Here is an 18,391-nt window from a genome sequence, read left to right on the forward strand (position 1 = left end):
GTGTACGTGGACAGTAAACTGCACTGGTCCAGGAACGCTGAGGCCCTGTACAAGAAGGGACAGAGTCGGCTGTACTTTTTGACAAGGCTCTGCTCCTTCAATGTCTGCAGTAAGATGCTGTAGATGTTCTATCTATCGGTGGTATCCAGTGCCATCATCTTCGCTGCCATGTGCTGGGGCAGCAGGGCAAAGGCCGCCTACGCCAGAAGAATTAACAAACTTATCAGGAAGGCTGGTGCCGTCTTGGGGGCGGCGTTTAATTTGTGGAGGGTGGTCTTGAAGGGAGGGATGCTCCTCAAACTGCGGAGCATCCTGGACAATACAGCTCTTCCCCTCCATGATACACTGGTCAACCTGAGGAGTACCTTCAACAACAGGCTGGTTCCACCAAGATGCAGGACAGAACGCTACAGGAGATCCCTCTTCCCTGTGGCTATCAAACTGTATAACCCCTCTTCCTTCTCTCATGGGGTAGACTGAGACTGACCCCACCCCTCCCTCCCAAATCTTTGCACATCCCCAATCCTTTCCACTCGTCACTTTAATTTCATGTATTTTGTGTCTGTGTTTTTATGACTGTTGGCAGATCAATTTCCCTCCTGGGATAAATACATTTCTATTATATTGTATCATATGAAGAGAAATAAATGGATATGCTTCAGCAATTCATTTGGTCCCAGCTTGATAAAATTTATGCTGCTCTTCCATGCAAATTAAAATTGTACGGTTCTGTTCTCGTATACTGAAACTTAGGTCTCCTAAATTCAGTATTAATAATTACTTGAATATTTAATGGATAAAAGAATGTAAGATTTTGTTTTGAAGCTTGCAGTTATAAGCCCAAACTATAATTGGATCAAACAAACATGAATTTCCTGTGAATCATGGAGGTATTGAAATGGAAGGTTATTTTACATTTTCTTAGAAACCAAAGGCTGTTGTCTTTTTACCTTTGCCTGCTTATTTATTTTAGTTGCTCACTATTCTGCCATTTGTTGAAGTCCTTGTCATTCCCATGAGCTCAGCCAGCCTCATTCATAATTTAAAATCTTGATTTCACTTGAGTTTTTCATGATTCTAGTCACCCCATTGCTACCTGCATTTTCCCAGCAGAGACATCAAATGCCAAACTTGAATTCTGTTTCCCATTTCGGCATGGCCAATTTTAGTGTACGTAGCCATGTGACCTGATATGTCAGAAAAATCTAATTTTATTAAATGTAATTACTATTTGTTTCTTACACTGTTTCTGGGGGGGGGGGGGAGAATGTTCAATCTTTCAATCTTCTATTTCTTTACCGATTAAAGACCGGTGGAAACGATCAGTTCTTAAAATGACAATTAATTTGCAAGGTTAAGAGGAAGAAGCAGGGGAAAAGGACTGGGACTTTGCTGGAGACTTGTTCCAGTCAGACTGATTTTACGCCAAAATAATTTTAGATACTGAATGTTTGAAATAAAACCTCAAGTACTTAAGTTGATGCTTTACATTTCCATAAAGGCAAGGACAAATTACATTGATTTTATAATAACTGAAATGGTACCTTCAAGAATTGAGCCTTAACATGATTTTTTGTTTTGAAGGGATACAGCGGGACAGGAACGGTTTCACACCATCACCACCTCCTATTACAGAGGAGCAATGGGAATCATGCTTGTCTATGATATCACGAATGCCAAAAGCTTTGAAAACATCAGCAAATGGCTGAGGAACATAGATGAGGTAAGAATTAAGTTACAAGTTGATACTTTAACAATCTCTTTTCATCCAGTTGATCAATGCTGAAATTCTCAAATCCAGGAACCAGACTGAATCATTGGTTGTATTCAAGACATATCAGCTAATTTATCGTATCAGAAGGCATCTAGACGGGCATGGACCAGTTGGGTCCAAATCTCTCCTGTGGGCACGACAACCCCCGTTGGGTGCAGACCTCTCCTGCGGGCCCGGCAAACCTCCCCAGCTGACGATCTGTGGACCCGTTGCCGGCCGAGGCGTGTCCCCCGGGGGAGGGGGGAGAGGAAAGGGGAGAGGGAGCCACTCACCTCGACCCCGGGCGGCCGTCGCGTTCGCCAGAGGGAGGCGTGGACCCGTTGGGTGGAAACCTCTCCTGCAGCTCGGTGGCGACGGCCATCTTGTTTGACCCTCTGCCGCCGCGCTGCACCACGGGAGGAAGGTCCGGTGCGAGGCACGCCGGGTCGGGCGCCGGTCCCCCTGGCGGGGGGGGGGGGGGGGTGTGGGGAGCGCATTTATTAAAGTTTATTAAGTTAATTGTTTTTAAAATGTAACAAAACTTGATGAATCGAGACCGCAAGGGAAAGGTGAATCGGTATAGATGAGCAACAAGCCAGAAAGTGAAGTTGAGGCCAAGCTTAAGCTTGCCATAATTTGCAGTGGGGCTGGTTCAAGAGGCCATCTGGCTTGCTCCTGTCCCTAATTGGATTCTTGTGGTCAGTCAATTTTATTTTTGTCCGGATATTGAGGCAGTTTGATGCAGAACAGTTGCACTGCAGTATTTAAAGATTGGAGCCAATATTTATCATTTTTTGTGACTTTAAGGGGTTTGTATTTGTTCTTCAGACTATATTATACTTAAGTATGCAGCAATATTAATTATGCATGGGTAGGTATGTACGTAAATCAGTAGTATTTGAATGTGCAGTCTTAAAACTTGAATGCGTTTTATATGTTGATAATCGGGCGTTCTGCAAGGACAGTTGTGTCATTGAAAGGAATGAGATTTCACGTGATCAATAGAGGGAGAGGTTAATTTGAGTGCATTTGGAACTGTTTGGCAACTTTTCTAGCCAAGAAATATCAAAGCTAAATCTTAATTTTGTCCTGGTTTTTAGTTGGTTCCCTTAATACAAGTGTCGACCTTCATCTTTGAAATTCAACTGATTGCCTTGTTTCTGAAATTTTAATTTAATTTTACGAGGAGATCTTGTAATTATGTATAGGTTGGGGTGTTTAGGAGTTTAATGTGTTATCTTTGTTATTTGATTACCTTAAAAATATTATTAATACAAATATTTCTGGTTATTTCCTGATGGTCCTTCATTTTCCAGGAGGAATAGATGGGATATAGCACATATAATTTCTGTTCCAAGTTGATTAGCAAGGTTAAACAAACTACATAAAGCTAACTCCCACAATCCGAGATGACTTTATCAAAGGCCAAATAAACATAAATTTACTTAATCTGGGGTCCTTGCGTATGAGATCTTGAGGTTTTCGTACATAAAAGTAACCTGACAACATAAGTGCATTGAGATTTTACACCGGCTTGCTACTTAAACTCTTCACCCGAAACACCAAGAGGTGTTGCAAGCCCCACCAATAGATTCCCGATCAATTTATCTAATCAGGAAGAAACTCTAAAATCACAGGCTATTCTAACACATTTCTAACTTCAGATAGCCCTTGCTTTCTCTCTCCCTTCCCCTTCCCAGTTCTCTCATTAGTCTTACTGTTTCCGACTACATTCTATCTTTGTCCCGCCCCCTCCTCTGCCATCAGTCTGAAGAAGGGTCTCGATCCGAAATGCCACCCATTCCTTCTCTCCAGAGATGCTGCCTGACCCACTGAGTTACTCCAGCATTTTGTGTCTACCTTCGATTTAAAACAGCATCAGCAGTTCTTTCCAACACATGCTATTTATTCTTGTTTCAAAGCTTTTGGATGAGGCGAGGGATCTTAAACCAATCGTTGGACACCAAAGCATTGGGTTGAATGCCAAATGATCTTGATTTAAGTTATGGCCTTAATAGAGAAATTGAAGTCCCGCTAATAGTCTGAGATCTGTATTCAATAGACAATAGGTGCAGGAGTAGGCAATTCGGCCCTTCGAGCAAGCACCGCCATTCAATGTGATCATGGCTGATCATTCACAATCAGTACCCCGTTCCTGCCTTCTCCCCATACCCCCTGACTCCGCTATCTTTAAGAGCTCTCTCTTGAAAGCATCCAGAGAATTGGTCTCCACTGCCTTCTGAGGCAGAGAATTCCACAGATTTACAACTCTGACTGAAAAGGTTTTTCCTCATCTCTGTTCTAAATGACCTACCCATTCTTAAACTGAGGCCCCTGGTTCTGGACTCCCCCAACATTTGGAACATGTTTCCTGCCTCTAATGTGTCCAATCCCTTATGTTTTAATAAGATCCGCTCTCATCCTTCTAAATTCCAGCCTTGTACAAGCCTAGTCGCTCCAGTCTTTCAACATACGACAGTTTCGCCATTCCAGGAATTAACCTAGTTAACCTAGTGAACCTATGCTACACGCCCTCAATAGCAAGAATATCCTTCCTCAAATTTGGAGACCAAAACTACACACAGTACTCCAGGTGCGGTCTCACCAGGGCCCTGTACAACTGCAGAAGGACCCCTTAGCTCCTTTGCTCAATTCCTCTTGTCATAAAGGCCAACATGCCATTAGCTTTTTTCATTGCCTGCTGTACCTGCATGCTAACTTTAAGTGACTGATGAACAAGGACACCCAGATCTCTTTGTACTTCCCCATTTCCTAACTTGACACCATTCAGATAATAATCTGCCTTCCTGTTCTTTCCACCAAAGTGGATAACATCACATTTATCCACATTAAACTGCATCTGCCATGCATTTGCCCATTCACACAACCTGTCCAAGTCACCCTGCATCCTCATAGCATCCTCCTCACAGTTCACACTGCCACTCAGCTTTGTCATCCGCAAATTTGCTAATGTTACTTTTAATCCCTTCATCTAAGTCATTAATGTATATTGTAAATAGCTGCGGTCCCAGCACCAAGCCTTGCGGTACCCCACGAGTCACTGCCTGCCATTCTGAAAGGGACCCGTTAATCCCTATTCTTTGTTTCCTGTCTGCCAACCAATTTTTTATCCATGTCAGCATCCTACCCCCAATATCATGTGCTCTAATCTTGCCCACTAATCTCCCATGTGGGACCTTATCAAAGGCTTTCTGAAAGTCCAGGTACACTACATCCACTGGCTCTCCCTTGTCCATTTTCCTAGTTGCATCCTCAAAAAATTCCAGCCGATTAGTTAAGCATGATTTCCCCTTCGTAAATCCGTGCAGGGGGCAACGATTCAGATGTTTGGACCTTTGCAATCTCTTCTGGGGGAGAGGTGACCTGTATATGAGGGACAGGTTAGACATGACTGGAAGGGAACCAATATCCTGGCAGGCAGACACAAAATGCTGGAGTAACTCGGCAGGTCAGGCAGCATCTCTGGAGAGAAGGAATGGGTGACGTTTCGGGTCGAGACCCTTCAGGTTTGCTAGTGCAACTCTGATGGGTTTAAACTAGATGGCAGGGAGGATGGGATTGAATGAAGGACTGAGACAGGTGAAAGCCTGTAGATTGTTATGGAAGGTGATGAAAGCAGCTTCAGAGGGCAGGATAAGCAGAGCATGGCTTGGAGTGAGGAAGGAATATTTGATTGAACTGCACTTATTTTAATGTCAGCTGCCCGACTGATGAGGCAGACTAACTCGTGTGGACTGGTATGTGCGACTTAGGGGTGGTTTGAAAAGTGTGATGACGAGTTCAGGCCACACATGTTCCTGCTGGAGTAAATGGCAAGGTAAAGCATGTCAACAGATGGCCTCTTTGCAAGCAAAGCGGCTGTCTTCACATTCCAAAACTTGGCAGAAAAACCTCAGTCACAAATTTATCAGCCCATCTCTCCATATCTGTTAACAGGGCAGGTATCTCAGACATTTCCATTGTGAACATGAAGTATCCTTGGGTATAGCCAACAGCAGCGCTTTCATTGCACATTTGCCAGATCCACTTAATATTCCATCTAAGAAATCCCAAATGACTTGATGAAATATTGCACTGTCAACAAAACCTTTTACTGTAGTATGTTTTCTGAGCCATACAATCCACTTCGGACATTCCTTGGTTGTCTTGGGCAACAAACACTATGGCGAGGATCAAATGGTATGGTCCATCTCACTCTCCTACTTTAAAGTTGACTCGTATTTCAGGTATATTAAGTTATAAATGTGCAGGTTGTATGATGTCGATTACACTTTTTGCTTTATTTTCATCCCTCCCGAACAATGAAATTGTTTTTAAAATTTCTGAAACAAAGAACGTTGCTTGATTTATTCCTTGGATTGACAATCAGGCAGACTATTCGTGAAATTGGTGCTTATTCTTTGGTGTTATATCAGCCTCAATGATGCACCTTGTTGTTGGAAGAAGTAATTACCAACGTTTGAGCTTTTAAGTAAAATTTGCTGTTTTGAGGAATAGAATTTTGGTTTTTTTTTGCATTGGATTCTTTTTATTTTATTCAGATTTCAATTTTCATCACTGTCTTGACTAGATTCAAAGAGCAATGGCAGGTGGAAGCTGTTACATGAAGCAAATTTACATTTCTGTAGAGCTACTGCCTTTGGAATGGGGAAATTGCCGAAGGCTTTTGTTGCTTGCCAAGTGCCAATGTTTTGACAGACTAAAATTTGTCATTTGCTTTCTGTTGCATGACAGCAACCTGTAGATGAATTGAATCAAGATTTAAATCAGAAGTCCAGGTTATCCTCAAAGCTCACTAAACGTTAACATGAATATAATCTTTTTAAGCATGCAAATGAAGATGTAGAGAGGATGTTACTCGGCAACAAATGTGACATGGAAGACAAACGAGTGGTGCCGAAATCTAAAGGAGAACAGGTAACTTTAAAGTTTCATTTATATTTTAAAGTTCATTCTATTCTGTGTCTTAACTGGATGATGGGGACGATTCAGTTTGGGCAATTTCATTGACACAATTATACCTAAGGTGATGTGATCTATTGTCTTCTGTCAGTCTTGTTGCTTGTTCCAGTCTGTTTTATCCTGGATAGAATTTGCTCAATTTTGGGAGGATGCGAGGGGCTGCTGTTCCCTTTTTGTGACTTGTGTATATAATTTGTGTTTGTGCTGTTCAAGCACAAGAGAATGCCACATTATTGGATTTGCCATCTTTAGCCTTTGAGTTGTGCATTGGGTTAAGTGTGAAATCAGGTACCAATGCATAAGTATCTTTTTTCTTCTATCTTTTTATGTTGAGCTGCAAGGAGAATTGACTCAAACATCTATCGATCACTGCATCTAAAGTAATGGAGCAACTCAGCAGGTCAGGCAGCCTCTGTGGAGGGTATGGATAAATGACCTCGGTTGGAACCCTTCAGAGTGAAGAAATGTCCCGACCCAAAGCTTTGCCTGTCGATTCCCTTCACAGATGCTGCTAGACCCGCTGAGTTTCTCCAGCACTTTGTTTTTACTCAACATTTCTGCTTCTGCTGTTTCTTGTCTCCTGATTAACGTTTTGTCATTGTTTCAAGCAGTTAAATCAAATCTTCACATTGAGGTCTTAATCTGGATATTACTATTTGTCTGTGAAATGCAAACTGACTTAACAGCCTTTCCTGATACTTCATTGAAATTCCAGAACTTGCTCGCATGGCAAGATAATGATACTTCAACAATGTGATGCTTGGGACAAAATTTAGAATTTAATATTAATTGCAGCTTTGTGTAGCTTGGGTAAACTCTGCTACTTGTGTAGTTTGAGTAAACACTGCATCAGTAATATTTGCAGTCACACTTTCTATGTTTACGAAATTTAAGTTAATATTAGACTATTAACAAAAGTAATGTACTCATGATTGTAACGCACTTTCTGATCGTTTGTAAATAACGTGGCTCTTTGTTCTGTTTTAGATTGCCAGAGAACATGCAATTAGGTTTTTTGAGACAAGTGCAAAAGCTAATATCAGCATTGAGAAAGCATTCCTCACATTAGCAGAAGACATACTTCAAAAGGTAATGTTCAGAAAAGACTATTTGTCATTGATTTCAGTTCAAAGCTAATTTGGAATCTAGTCATTTTGAAGAATGGGTTAACTTCTTACAGTGGAAAGAACTAAACTGCTGAAATAGTCCAAGTAGGGACTACATTGTGTATACCTCAGTTAATTTTAGTCTTTGTTTATCAGAAATTGAAATATTTTTGTCTAGAATCATATTTTGGCTTTCGAAACACTGAACAGGAATTTCTACTAGCTTGTGATTCAAGTGAATGCATTGGAGTCAAAATTGGCTCACCAACAAAAATGTTGCCTTGCGTTGAATTCAATAAACATAATATCAAGTTTCTGCCAGCTTTGTGCTGTTTTAAAATGTTCATCTGCAAAGCAGCACTTCAAAACTGCCCACGATGTGCCAAACCTCTGACATACAGCTTTGTGATCACTCAAAGTCAAAGTCAGCTTTTTCTGAGTGTTTGTTTAAGTTTGTCAAATCTGTAAAACTTATGATTTATGCTCGTGAAATAGTTTAGTTTAGAGATGGAGCACGGAAGCAGGCCCTTCAGCCCACTGTGTCACACCAACTAGTGATCCCCTCACATTAACACCACACTAGCGACAATTTTACATTTTTTCCGTGCCAATTTAACCCACAAACCTGTACATCTTTGGAGCGTGGGAGGAAACCGAAGATCTCGTGAGAAAATTCATGCTGTCACAGGGAGAACATATAAACTCAGTACAGACAGCACCTGTAGTCGGGATCGAACCCGGGTCTCTGGCACTGCAAGCGTTGTAGGGCAGCTACTCTACCGCTGCGCCACCAAGTCGTCCTTAAAAATAAGCGAAGCTATGTGTGCTTGAATGCATTTTCAGGGATAAGTCTTTGCAGTTTGTGGAATGGTAATGTTTGATTACTGTTTTATAATTTATTAAACCAGTTTCTCTGGGGAATGTTTCTAAATGCTAAGGAAGTGAGTCTTTGATCATGTTCCCTAATGACTTGTATGTAAATTGGCTAAACAGAAACAAAAACTTGTGCCACATGAATTTCATGGGCTTTCCAAAGCTGCCAAATATATTAATTTTAACCAAAACAAGCCGAATAGTCGAGTATGACAGTGTATTGTAGCAGTGTTCAGTACAAGAAGTGAGCTCGGGAAAGTTTGCAGAGATTTCAAATTTTTACCAGGGCATCTGTAGATTTGGGTAAGGGATATGGTAAATTAGAACATTGCTGTACAATAATAATAATTTAAGGATTTCAGTTACTGACATTTACTGATCACAGTTAATGATTTTTATTGATGTCTGGAAGTAATTCTTAAGCCGCCATTTGTTCTGTTGAATTAATTGAATCTAAGACTTAATTATTCTAAGAGATGTTGCTTTGAATGAACTATCTGACCTATGGATGGATCAATTGTGTGAAATTACATCCTTTAAATGTAAGTGTACCAATTCCTGTGAGTGAGTGTGGTGTGAATTTCTTCAGAGCTTCCATGTTTAAATTGTCTTGTACTTGAGCATATTTTAATTGTTTTCTTTTTAACTTTCAGACTCCTGTAAAGGAACCCGACAGGGAAAATGTAGATATCAGCACTGCAGGTGGTGGAACAGGATTGAAGAAATGCTGTAGCTGAACAATCCCTGTGGAAATTTACTTCTGCATTCTATCTGAAATGTCCTTTCCCATTAAAACAAAATTCTCATTAACCTTAGTTCTTGCATCTTGCCTGCTTCAAAAACACGACTTTGAAAACCTGTATAGAATCATGTCTGTGACTTACTGTCTCATTTTAAATGTGTGTGCTCAACTCACTACATTTGGTTGTATTATAGTTAAATTCATTATCAAAGTAACAATGGTTTCAACTCATCAAATTGTATAAGAATAAAAGTTAGAATTAACAATCTTTGTACAACAGTGGGATTTTCTCTTATGTATAATGTACTTTTTAATTTGTACATTTGTGCAAAAAACAAATTCAAGATACTTGTAGACTGCTTTCATTATAGATGGGATTTGATTTTGTCTTGTGCCTTATTTGAAAATTGGCGTAAACAGAACGACTGCTGAGGCAGAAGACCGGTTCTCACTTGGCTGTTTTGCTATATATTTCAGTACAAACCCATTATAGCTGCCAATTCTAAACTACTTTATTTTGGTGTTGAACTACAGTATTTCTTGAACAATATTTCCGGGTTATGCAGATGCTTGGTTTTTATCCTACTCTATGGAGGGGGAAATTAATGCACGTCATGCTCCATTCTCTGTGACGTGTTTCTCCTGCACTCGTGTAGTTTTCTGTAATTATGGGCCACCGAAGAAAGCTTTAGGATATTTGTTTTCTGATAATACGGCATCAGACAACATGTTCATGAGCTTGCAGTTCTGCCTGAAACATGTTCTTGCCTATATCAGGACTCTACATTTACTAAGCAATCCATGTATCTTGTGATTGGTCTTTTGGAATCATTGTTTTCTCGGCAAATTGTTTTGTTCAGTTCGATGACAAGCAGCTTTCAAGTTGCCAAACAGGTTGTTTTCCAGTCACTTTAAAGTCATTCTATGTTCTCCCAGATGCCCCTTTCAATTTCTCATTTGGTGGTGGTTTTTGAAGAGACTTGGGAATATTGAAATAAGTGTAATATATTTCAGTATACTCTATAATACTTTTAAAGTCTACTTCCCATTAAAATGGATGAGCAAGTTTGTGTCTTGGGATTATCATTTAAAATAATTAGTGAAATACTATTTCAGGCTCACTGGACTGGCCAATGCATTTCAACGGGGGGTGGGGGGATGATTATACTGAAATGGTTATGTTCCTTACATTTAGCACACCCCTTTAGCTGTGCAAATGCTTTCACCCTTTTTATCCTGCACTGAACATGAGGGAATATACAAAGTAACCAATGTAATCAGTTTTTGTTTACACTGATGGGCTCTTGCCTAATATAGTGGTGCTTAGCCTTTATGTACAGTTCTTTGCGATTACTTGTAAGCCTTGTGACAAACAACACAATTGAATAAATCTCATTAGCAGTCCAATCCAGCACTGGAGATTGTAGTTTAATACTTATTATATAACTAAAACTGTCATTTTTTGATGTTTACTGTTACATTATTGAATCTTGGGAAAGTAGAGCATTGTGAGCTTGCATATTTACCCATATTATGCTGGCAAGTCAAAAAATTAAAGGCTTTGAATTAAAATCAAGTGAAATGGAAATTATCCACCAGAACACATCTTAGCTTGGTGTTTGATATATATTTTACATGCCCATTTTTCCAGTTTTGCACTTGACTTCAACTTGTGAATGAAATTTCAAAAACAATCTGTTAAACCTGTGTTTTCACTTTCAATGAGCATGGCTAGGCTGTAAAATTGGAACTCTTCCATTTGTTATGTCCATCTGCCAAGTTGATTCATAGTTGGCGATTGAACAGATATGTCTTGAAAAATAAGAGTGGGGATCTTGTGAAGTCAAGTCAGCTGTAAGCAATACGGTTTAGTTATTTCTAATGCAGGTTGTTGCTCACTTTGGCTTTTAATGTAGGGCTAAAGCACTTTCTAGGGAAATATACTCAAATTTATGAAATATGGGGCAGAGGGTTCTGAGAGAGATTATGGCAGTCACACTGCATGGAAGTGACTTAAATTTATGTGGGGCTTCATTTTTAACATGTATGTTTTCAATAAAATCTAAGTATATGGAACTGCCAGTTGCACCTGTTGAAAATTGAATTATGTATCATAAAAGGAATCCTGGATTGGGTTGGTCTCCCGAATGAAGGAAATAGTATTAAAATTGATGTTACTTTCAAAGTACAGATAGTTCTGCTGTAACATGATAGCTGTGTTCCCAAGGAAGCACATGATGTAGAAATGTGTAAGAAGGAATTGCAGATGCTGGTTTAAACAAGATAGACACAAAAAGCTGGAGTAACTCAGCAGGACAGGCAGCATCTCTGGAGAGAAGGAATGGGTGACGTTTCGCGGCGAGATCCTTCAATAAAGGCAACTGTCGGTAGAAAGGGGGTTAGGGGCTAGAGCCTTGCAACCTGACAGGATTTTTTTTTTAACTCAAATTATAAAATGATTTTTGTTACTGCAAACAAAAAATAAAGGTAGCATGTTATATTTAAGAGTACCATTGCACAAGTTTTAGTAGAACTGTCCTTTTCAATGCAATGGCCATCTGCAGTTAAAGTAGCAGCTATGCTCTGTAATTTCTATGGTGTCTGTACTGAAAGGAAGTTGTGGGTTTTTACACTTTTCTGCTTAACCCCATGACTGACTTTTTGCTGCTTGTTTATTTCCAAAGTAACTAGTGATTTTCTAGTTCATGATCGAAATCGTGTTGTGCCAATTCTATCCCTAATGTTCCCTAATTTTGGAGTTCTCTGGATTTTTTTGAGGATGTAACAAGTAGATTGGATAAGGGAGAGCCAGTGGATGTGGTGTTTCTGGATGTTCAAAAAGCCTTTGACATTAGTGTGCAAAATTAGAGCACATGGTATTGGGTGTAGAGTAATGACATGGATAGAGAAGTGGTTGGCAGACAGGAAGCAAAGAGCAGGAATTAACGGGTCCTTTTCAGAATGACAGGCTAGTGGGGTGCCATAAGGCTCTGCTGGGACGCCAGTTATTTACAATATAAATTTAGATACAGGAATTAAATGTGACATCTCCAAGTTTGTGGATGACACAAAGCTGGCTGGCAGTGTGAGCTGCGAGGAGGATGCTATGATGCTGCAGGGTGACTTGGATAGGTTGGGTGAGTGGGCAGGTGCAGTATAATGTGAATAAATGTGAGGTTATCCACTGGTGGCAAGAAAAGGACCCGTATCTAATAGGGTATCTTATAGAAACATAAAATTCTTAAAGGAGTCGACAGGCTACATATAGGAAAAATGTTCCCCATTTTGGTGGAGTCCAGAACCAAAGGTCACATTTTAAGAATAGGGGGTTGGCCATTTTGGATTGAGAGGAGAAAAAACTTCTTCACCCAGAGTTGTGAATCTGGAATTCTCTGCCACAGAAGGCAGTGGAGGCCAAGTCACTGGATGTTTTCAAGAGAGGGTTAAATTCAGCTCTTGGGGCTAAAGGAATCGAGGGATATGGGGAAAATCAAGAACGGGGTACTGATTTTAGATGATCAGCCATGATCATATTGAATGGTGGTGCTGGCTCGAATGGCCTACTTCTGCACTTATTTTTCTATGTTTCTAATTCATGGTTTGTTTTATAGCCAAAGATTGTAGAAGCATTTATAGCAGGTCTACCTGTAGACTGTGGGCAGGGGATTGCCCTTCCCTTTCATTTTAAAAAAAAGTGGTTGGTGTTTCCTTTCTCCCCAGTACAAGGAAACCCTTTGTTCTAAGACTCTTGCCTTTCTAGCAACCAGCTCACATCATGATTTTGGGTCCAGTGAATGTCCGAAGTAGTACAGCATATAGGAGGACACTGTACTCCGAACATTCACTGTATGTCACTGTATTCACTGCAGTACACTGTCATCGTACCCATGCCACACATGACTTTGTATAACTTAAAGATCATCTTTCAGTCTCTGACATTCCAAAGAAAAATGTCCTTGTTGGCCCAACCTCCACTCCCTTGAATCCTGGCAGCATTATCAATTCATCTTTGCATTCTTTCCAGTTTTATCTTTCCTATATCAGAGTAATCAAAACTCCACAATACTCTCAAGTGCAGCCTCATCAACATCATGTGTAACTGCAAAGTAAAGTAATTCAATTCCCAGGCAAATCCCATTTACCGGTGACTCCACTTTTAAGGAGCTATGTACTTGTGGAACAGAGGGTCCCCGGAAAACACATTCCCCTGGGGCTTCAGTTCACTGAAAATCCTCCCCTATTAGACATGCCAAAATGCAGCCCACCACTTATCTGAATTGAACAATTGCCATTCCTCACTCCTCCAGCTCATCAAAATTGTACTAACGTTTTTGCTAACCATCTTCATTGTCTATTCTCCCATTTTAGTGTTGAATGCAAACTTACTAACCATGTCTTGTCCATTCTCATTCAAATTGTTAATATACAGTGTATTCAAAAAGTATTCAGACCCCTTCACTTTTTCCACATTTTGTTACGTTACAGCCTTATTTTAAAATGGATTAAATTCATTTTTTTCATCCTCTACTCACAATACCCCATAATAAAAAAGCAAAAACAGGTGTTTAGAAATTTTTGCAAAATAATTAAAAGAAATAACTGAAATATCACATTTACCCAAGTATTCAGACCCTTTACTCAGTACTTTGTTGAGGCACCTATGGCAGCAATTACAGCCTCAAGTCTTCTTGGGTATGACGCTACAAGCTTGGCACACCTATATTTGGGTAATTTCTCACAATTTTCTCTGCAGATCCTCTCAAGCTCTGTCAGGTTGGATGGGGAGCATTGATGCTCAGCTATTTTCAGGTCCCTCCAGAGATGTTCAATCGGGTTCAAGTCCGGATTCTGGCTGAGCCACTCAAGCACATTCACAGACTTATCACGAAGTCACTCCTATGTTATCTTGGCTGTGTGCGTAGGGTCGTTCTATTGGAAGGTGAACCTCCGCCCCTGTCTGAGGTCCAGAATGCTCTGGAGCAGGTTTTCATCAAGGATCTTTCTCTCCATTCATCTTTCCCTTGATCCTGACTAGTCTCCCAGTTCCTGCTGCTGAAAAACATCCCCACAGCATGATGCTGCCACCACCATGCTTCACCGTAGGTATGGTATTGGCCAGGTGATGAACGGTGCCTGGTTTCCTCCAGATGTGACGCTTGGCATTCAGGCCAAAGAATTCAAACTTGGTTTCATCAGACCAGAGAATCTTGTTTCTCACGGTCTGAGAGTCCTTTCGGTACCTTTTGGCAAACTCCAAGCGGGCTGTCATGTGCCTTTTACTGAGGAGCGGCTTCTGTCTGGCCACTCTACCATAAAGGCCTGATTGGTGGACTGCTGCAGATATAGTCCTTCTGGAAGGTTCGCCCATCTTTACAGAGGAGCTCTGGAGCTCTGTCAGAGTGACCATCGAGTTTTTGGTCACCTCCCTGACCAAGGTCCTTCTCCCCCGATTGCTCAGTTTGGCCAGGCAGCCAGCTCTATGAAGAGTCCAAAGTTCTTCCATTTCAGAATTATGGAGGTCACTGCTCTTTGGGACCTGCAATGCTGCAGAAATTGTTTTATACCCTTCCCCAGATCTATGTCGACACAATCCTGTCCTGGAGGTCTACAAACAATTCCTTTGTCTTCATGGCTTGGTTTTTGCTCTGACAGGTGTGTGCCTTTCCAAATCATGTCCAATCAATTTAATTTACCACTGGTGGACTCCAATCAAGTTGTAGAAACATCTCGAGGATAATCAAGGGAAACAGGATGTACCTAAGCACAATTTTGAGTGTCATAGCAAAGGGTCTGAATACTTATGTAAATGTGATATTTCAGTTATTTCTTTTTAATTGCTTCACAAAAAAATTCAAAACGCCTGTTTTCACTTCTTCATTCTGGGGTATTGCGTGTAGATTGATTTAAAATAATGAATGTAATCACTTTTAAAATAAGGTTGTAACGTAACAAAATGTGGAAAAAGTGAAGGTCTGAATACTTTTTACTGTAGAAAACAAACAGCTTGGGGCAGCACTGATCCCTGAGGCACAGGGTTAGTCAAAGGCTTCCAATCTGGAAAAACAACCTTCCACCCCTCTGCTTCCTACCATCAAGCCTATTATGTATCCAATTAGCTAGCTCTCCCTGGATCCCACGCGATTTAACCTTCCAGACCTGGTCGAGGATCTTGCTAAAGTCCATAATGGCCAGAGAGCCCTACCCTTGTCAATCCTCTTGGTTATCTTTACAAAAGTGAAACCGATATTACTGCCAGGTTCTCCGCTATTTTTTCTCTGAGCTTTCAACATTTTCTGAGGATGCACAGTCATGCTTTGGAAGTTTATCCACCTTAATACGCTTTAAAACCAACAATACAATCTGTTTGTTAAATTTTATATGATCCAAGAAATGCAAGCTGAAAATAAAAATGGATGCATTCCGTGAAGAGATTTTTATTTGCATTGGCATTCTTTCACGATTGAATTGTGTGACGGCATATTTCCATTGCCTGAACTATTGTAATGGGTTTGTACCGTGCTGAAATGAAATTCGGGTAAAATGGTATGCAATTCTAATCACCTCATTGAAGGAAGGATGTAAAGGCGTTGGAGAGCTTACCAGAATACTGCCTTGTATATGGGGTATTGGGCAAACTTGTACTGTTTTCTCTGGAGTGTGGAGACCTGGTAGAAGTATATAAAATTTTGTGGAATTGAAAGGGCAGACAACCATTTCCCCAGAGTGAAAAATGTCAAAGACTAGTCGGCATTGGTTTGAGTTAAGAGAGACTAATTTTAAAGGAGTTAATTAATGCGGGCAAGTTTTTTTAAAGGAATGCACTACCAGGGGGGTACAATAGTGGTGTTCAAAAGGCTTTTAGAAAGGCACATGGATCATATGCAGGCAGATGAACTTATTCTTTTCGTTTTGGAGATACAGTGCAGTCACGCCCAGCAATCCATGCACATTTAACACAATGCCTACACAGACTCGGCACAATTTACATTTATATCAAGTATATAAACCCAAGCCTATTAACCTACAAACCTGTACGTCTTTGGAGTGTGGGAGGAAACCAAAGATCTCTGAGAAAACCCACACAATACACGGGGAGAATGTATTAACTATGTACAGACAGCACTCGTCGGCGGGATCAAACCCGGGTCTCTATTTCGCTGTAAGGCATCAACTCTACTGCTGCACTACTATGCCGCTCTTCATATCATGTTCAGCACAGACATTGTGGCCAAAGGACCTGTACTAATGCTATACTGTTCGATGTGAACAGCCTAGATAATAACCTGGCATCTTTCCCATCATATTCATTTTCTACTGACTATGCAGGCACCAGGTGATAATATGTATTTGGTTTCCCCATCAATCTTCCCCAGAACAGCTCATTTAAGGGCAGAGCAGTTGAGCCCTGTACCATGGGGATTGGTGTTGATAACTATTCCCAAACTGAAATCTGCTGCATCTTTGGAAGAGCTGCAAAGACCCTACTCAATAGGTTTGAATTATTTTACCCTGTGATAATATTGAAAATTAAAGATATGTAAAGTAGTATGCCTTTGAATTAAAGACCCAACTGATTGTAACATTTTGCTGGTTGCAACTTAACATTTGAATGGCCTTTTTAAATTTATTTTGCTTATGAAGAAAACTTGGATTGATTGACAAATAAATTTAAAATAGTACCAAACAATTCTGAGTGCTTCCATTTGTTCAAGATCTATATAGAAATTCCCTTTATTCTATTGTCTTGTCCCACCTATTCTGTCCAGGTGCAAGAATCCGGCTTGCTTGAACTAGTTGAAGTTATGCAAGTATATTGCATGTCAATATTTGGCCTCTTTTTGCACACCACCTCTGCAATTGGAAACAGAATATCTTCTATACATTTCAATTACAAAATACTTTGCAGATTTGTGTACATGATCAATTATGTCCATCCCTCCATCCCCACAGGCCCTACCCCTCGGCGAAGCCTCCCTCCCTCCCTCCCTCTATCCCCACAGGCCCTACCCCTCAGTGAAGCCTCCCTTCCTCCATCCCTCCATCCCCACAGGCCCTACCCCTCGGTGAATCCTCCCTCCCTCCATCCCTCCCTCCATCCCCACAGGCCCTACCCCTCGGAGAAGCATCCCTCCCTCCATCCCTCCCTCCCCACAGGCCCTACCCCTCGGTGAATCCTCCCTCCATCCCTCCATCCATCCCTCCCTCCCTCCACCCCTCCCTCCATCTCTCCCTCCCTCCCCTACCCCTTGGTGAAGCCTCCCTCCATCCACACAGGCCCTACCCCTCGGTGAATCCTCCCTCCATCCCCACAGGCCCTACCCCTCGGTGAAGCATCCCTCCCTCCCTCCATCCCTCCCTCCCCACAGGCCCTACCCCTCGGTGAATCCTCCCTCCCTCCCTCCATCCCTCCCTCCCTCCCCACAGGCCCTACCCCTCGGTGAAGCCTCCCTCCCTCCATCCCCACAGGCCCTACCCCTCGGCGAAGCCTCCCTCCCTCCATCCCCACAGGCCCTACCCCTCAGTGAAGCCTCCCTCCCTCCATCCCCACAGGCCCTACCCCTCGGTGAAGCCTCCCTCCCTCCATCCCCACAGGCCCTACCCCTCGGTGAAGCCTCCCTCCCTCCATCTCTCCCTCCCTCCCCCTACCCCTCGGTGAAGCCTCCCTTCCTCCCTCCATCTCCACAGGCCGTACACCTCAGTGAATCCTCCCTCCCTCCATCCCTCCCTCCCTCCATCCCCACAGGCCCTACCCCTCGGTGAAGCATCCCTCCCTCCATCCCTCCCTCCCCACAGGCCCTACCCCTCCGTGAATCCTCCCTCCATCCCAACAGGCCCTACCCCTCGGTGAAGCCTCCCTCCCTCTCTCCCACTTTCCCTCCCTCCCCCTACCCCTCAGTGAAGCCTCCATCCCTACCTCCATCCCCACAGGCCCTA

The 18,391-nt window shown here is 41.8% G+C and overlaps 1 protein-coding gene across 1 annotated transcript in view; it reads left to right on the forward strand.

The window, feature by feature from the left end:
* Positions 1–11,033, forward strand: part of rab10 (RAB10, member RAS oncogene family) — a 33,585-nt gene extending 22,552 nt beyond the window's left edge. Inside the window, exons 3-6 of the mRNA XM_078399400.1 lie at positions 1,585–1,723; positions 6,602–6,691; positions 7,724–7,825; positions 9,369–11,033. Coding sequence (XP_078255526.1) covers positions 1,585–1,723; positions 6,602–6,691; positions 7,724–7,825; positions 9,369–9,452 — 415 coding nt within the window. The 3' untranslated portion in view covers positions 9,453–11,033. The remainder of the gene's footprint in view (positions 1–1,584; positions 1,724–6,601; positions 6,692–7,723; positions 7,826–9,368) is intronic.
* Positions 11,034–18,391: the final 7,358 nt, after the last annotated feature.

Source organism: Rhinoraja longicauda, chromosome 5 (genome assembly GCF_053455715.1).
Source record: "Rhinoraja longicauda isolate Sanriku21f chromosome 5, sRhiLon1.1, whole genome shotgun sequence".
Taxonomy (NCBI): Eukaryota; Metazoa; Chordata; class Chondrichthyes; order Rajiformes; family Arhynchobatidae; genus Rhinoraja; species Rhinoraja longicauda.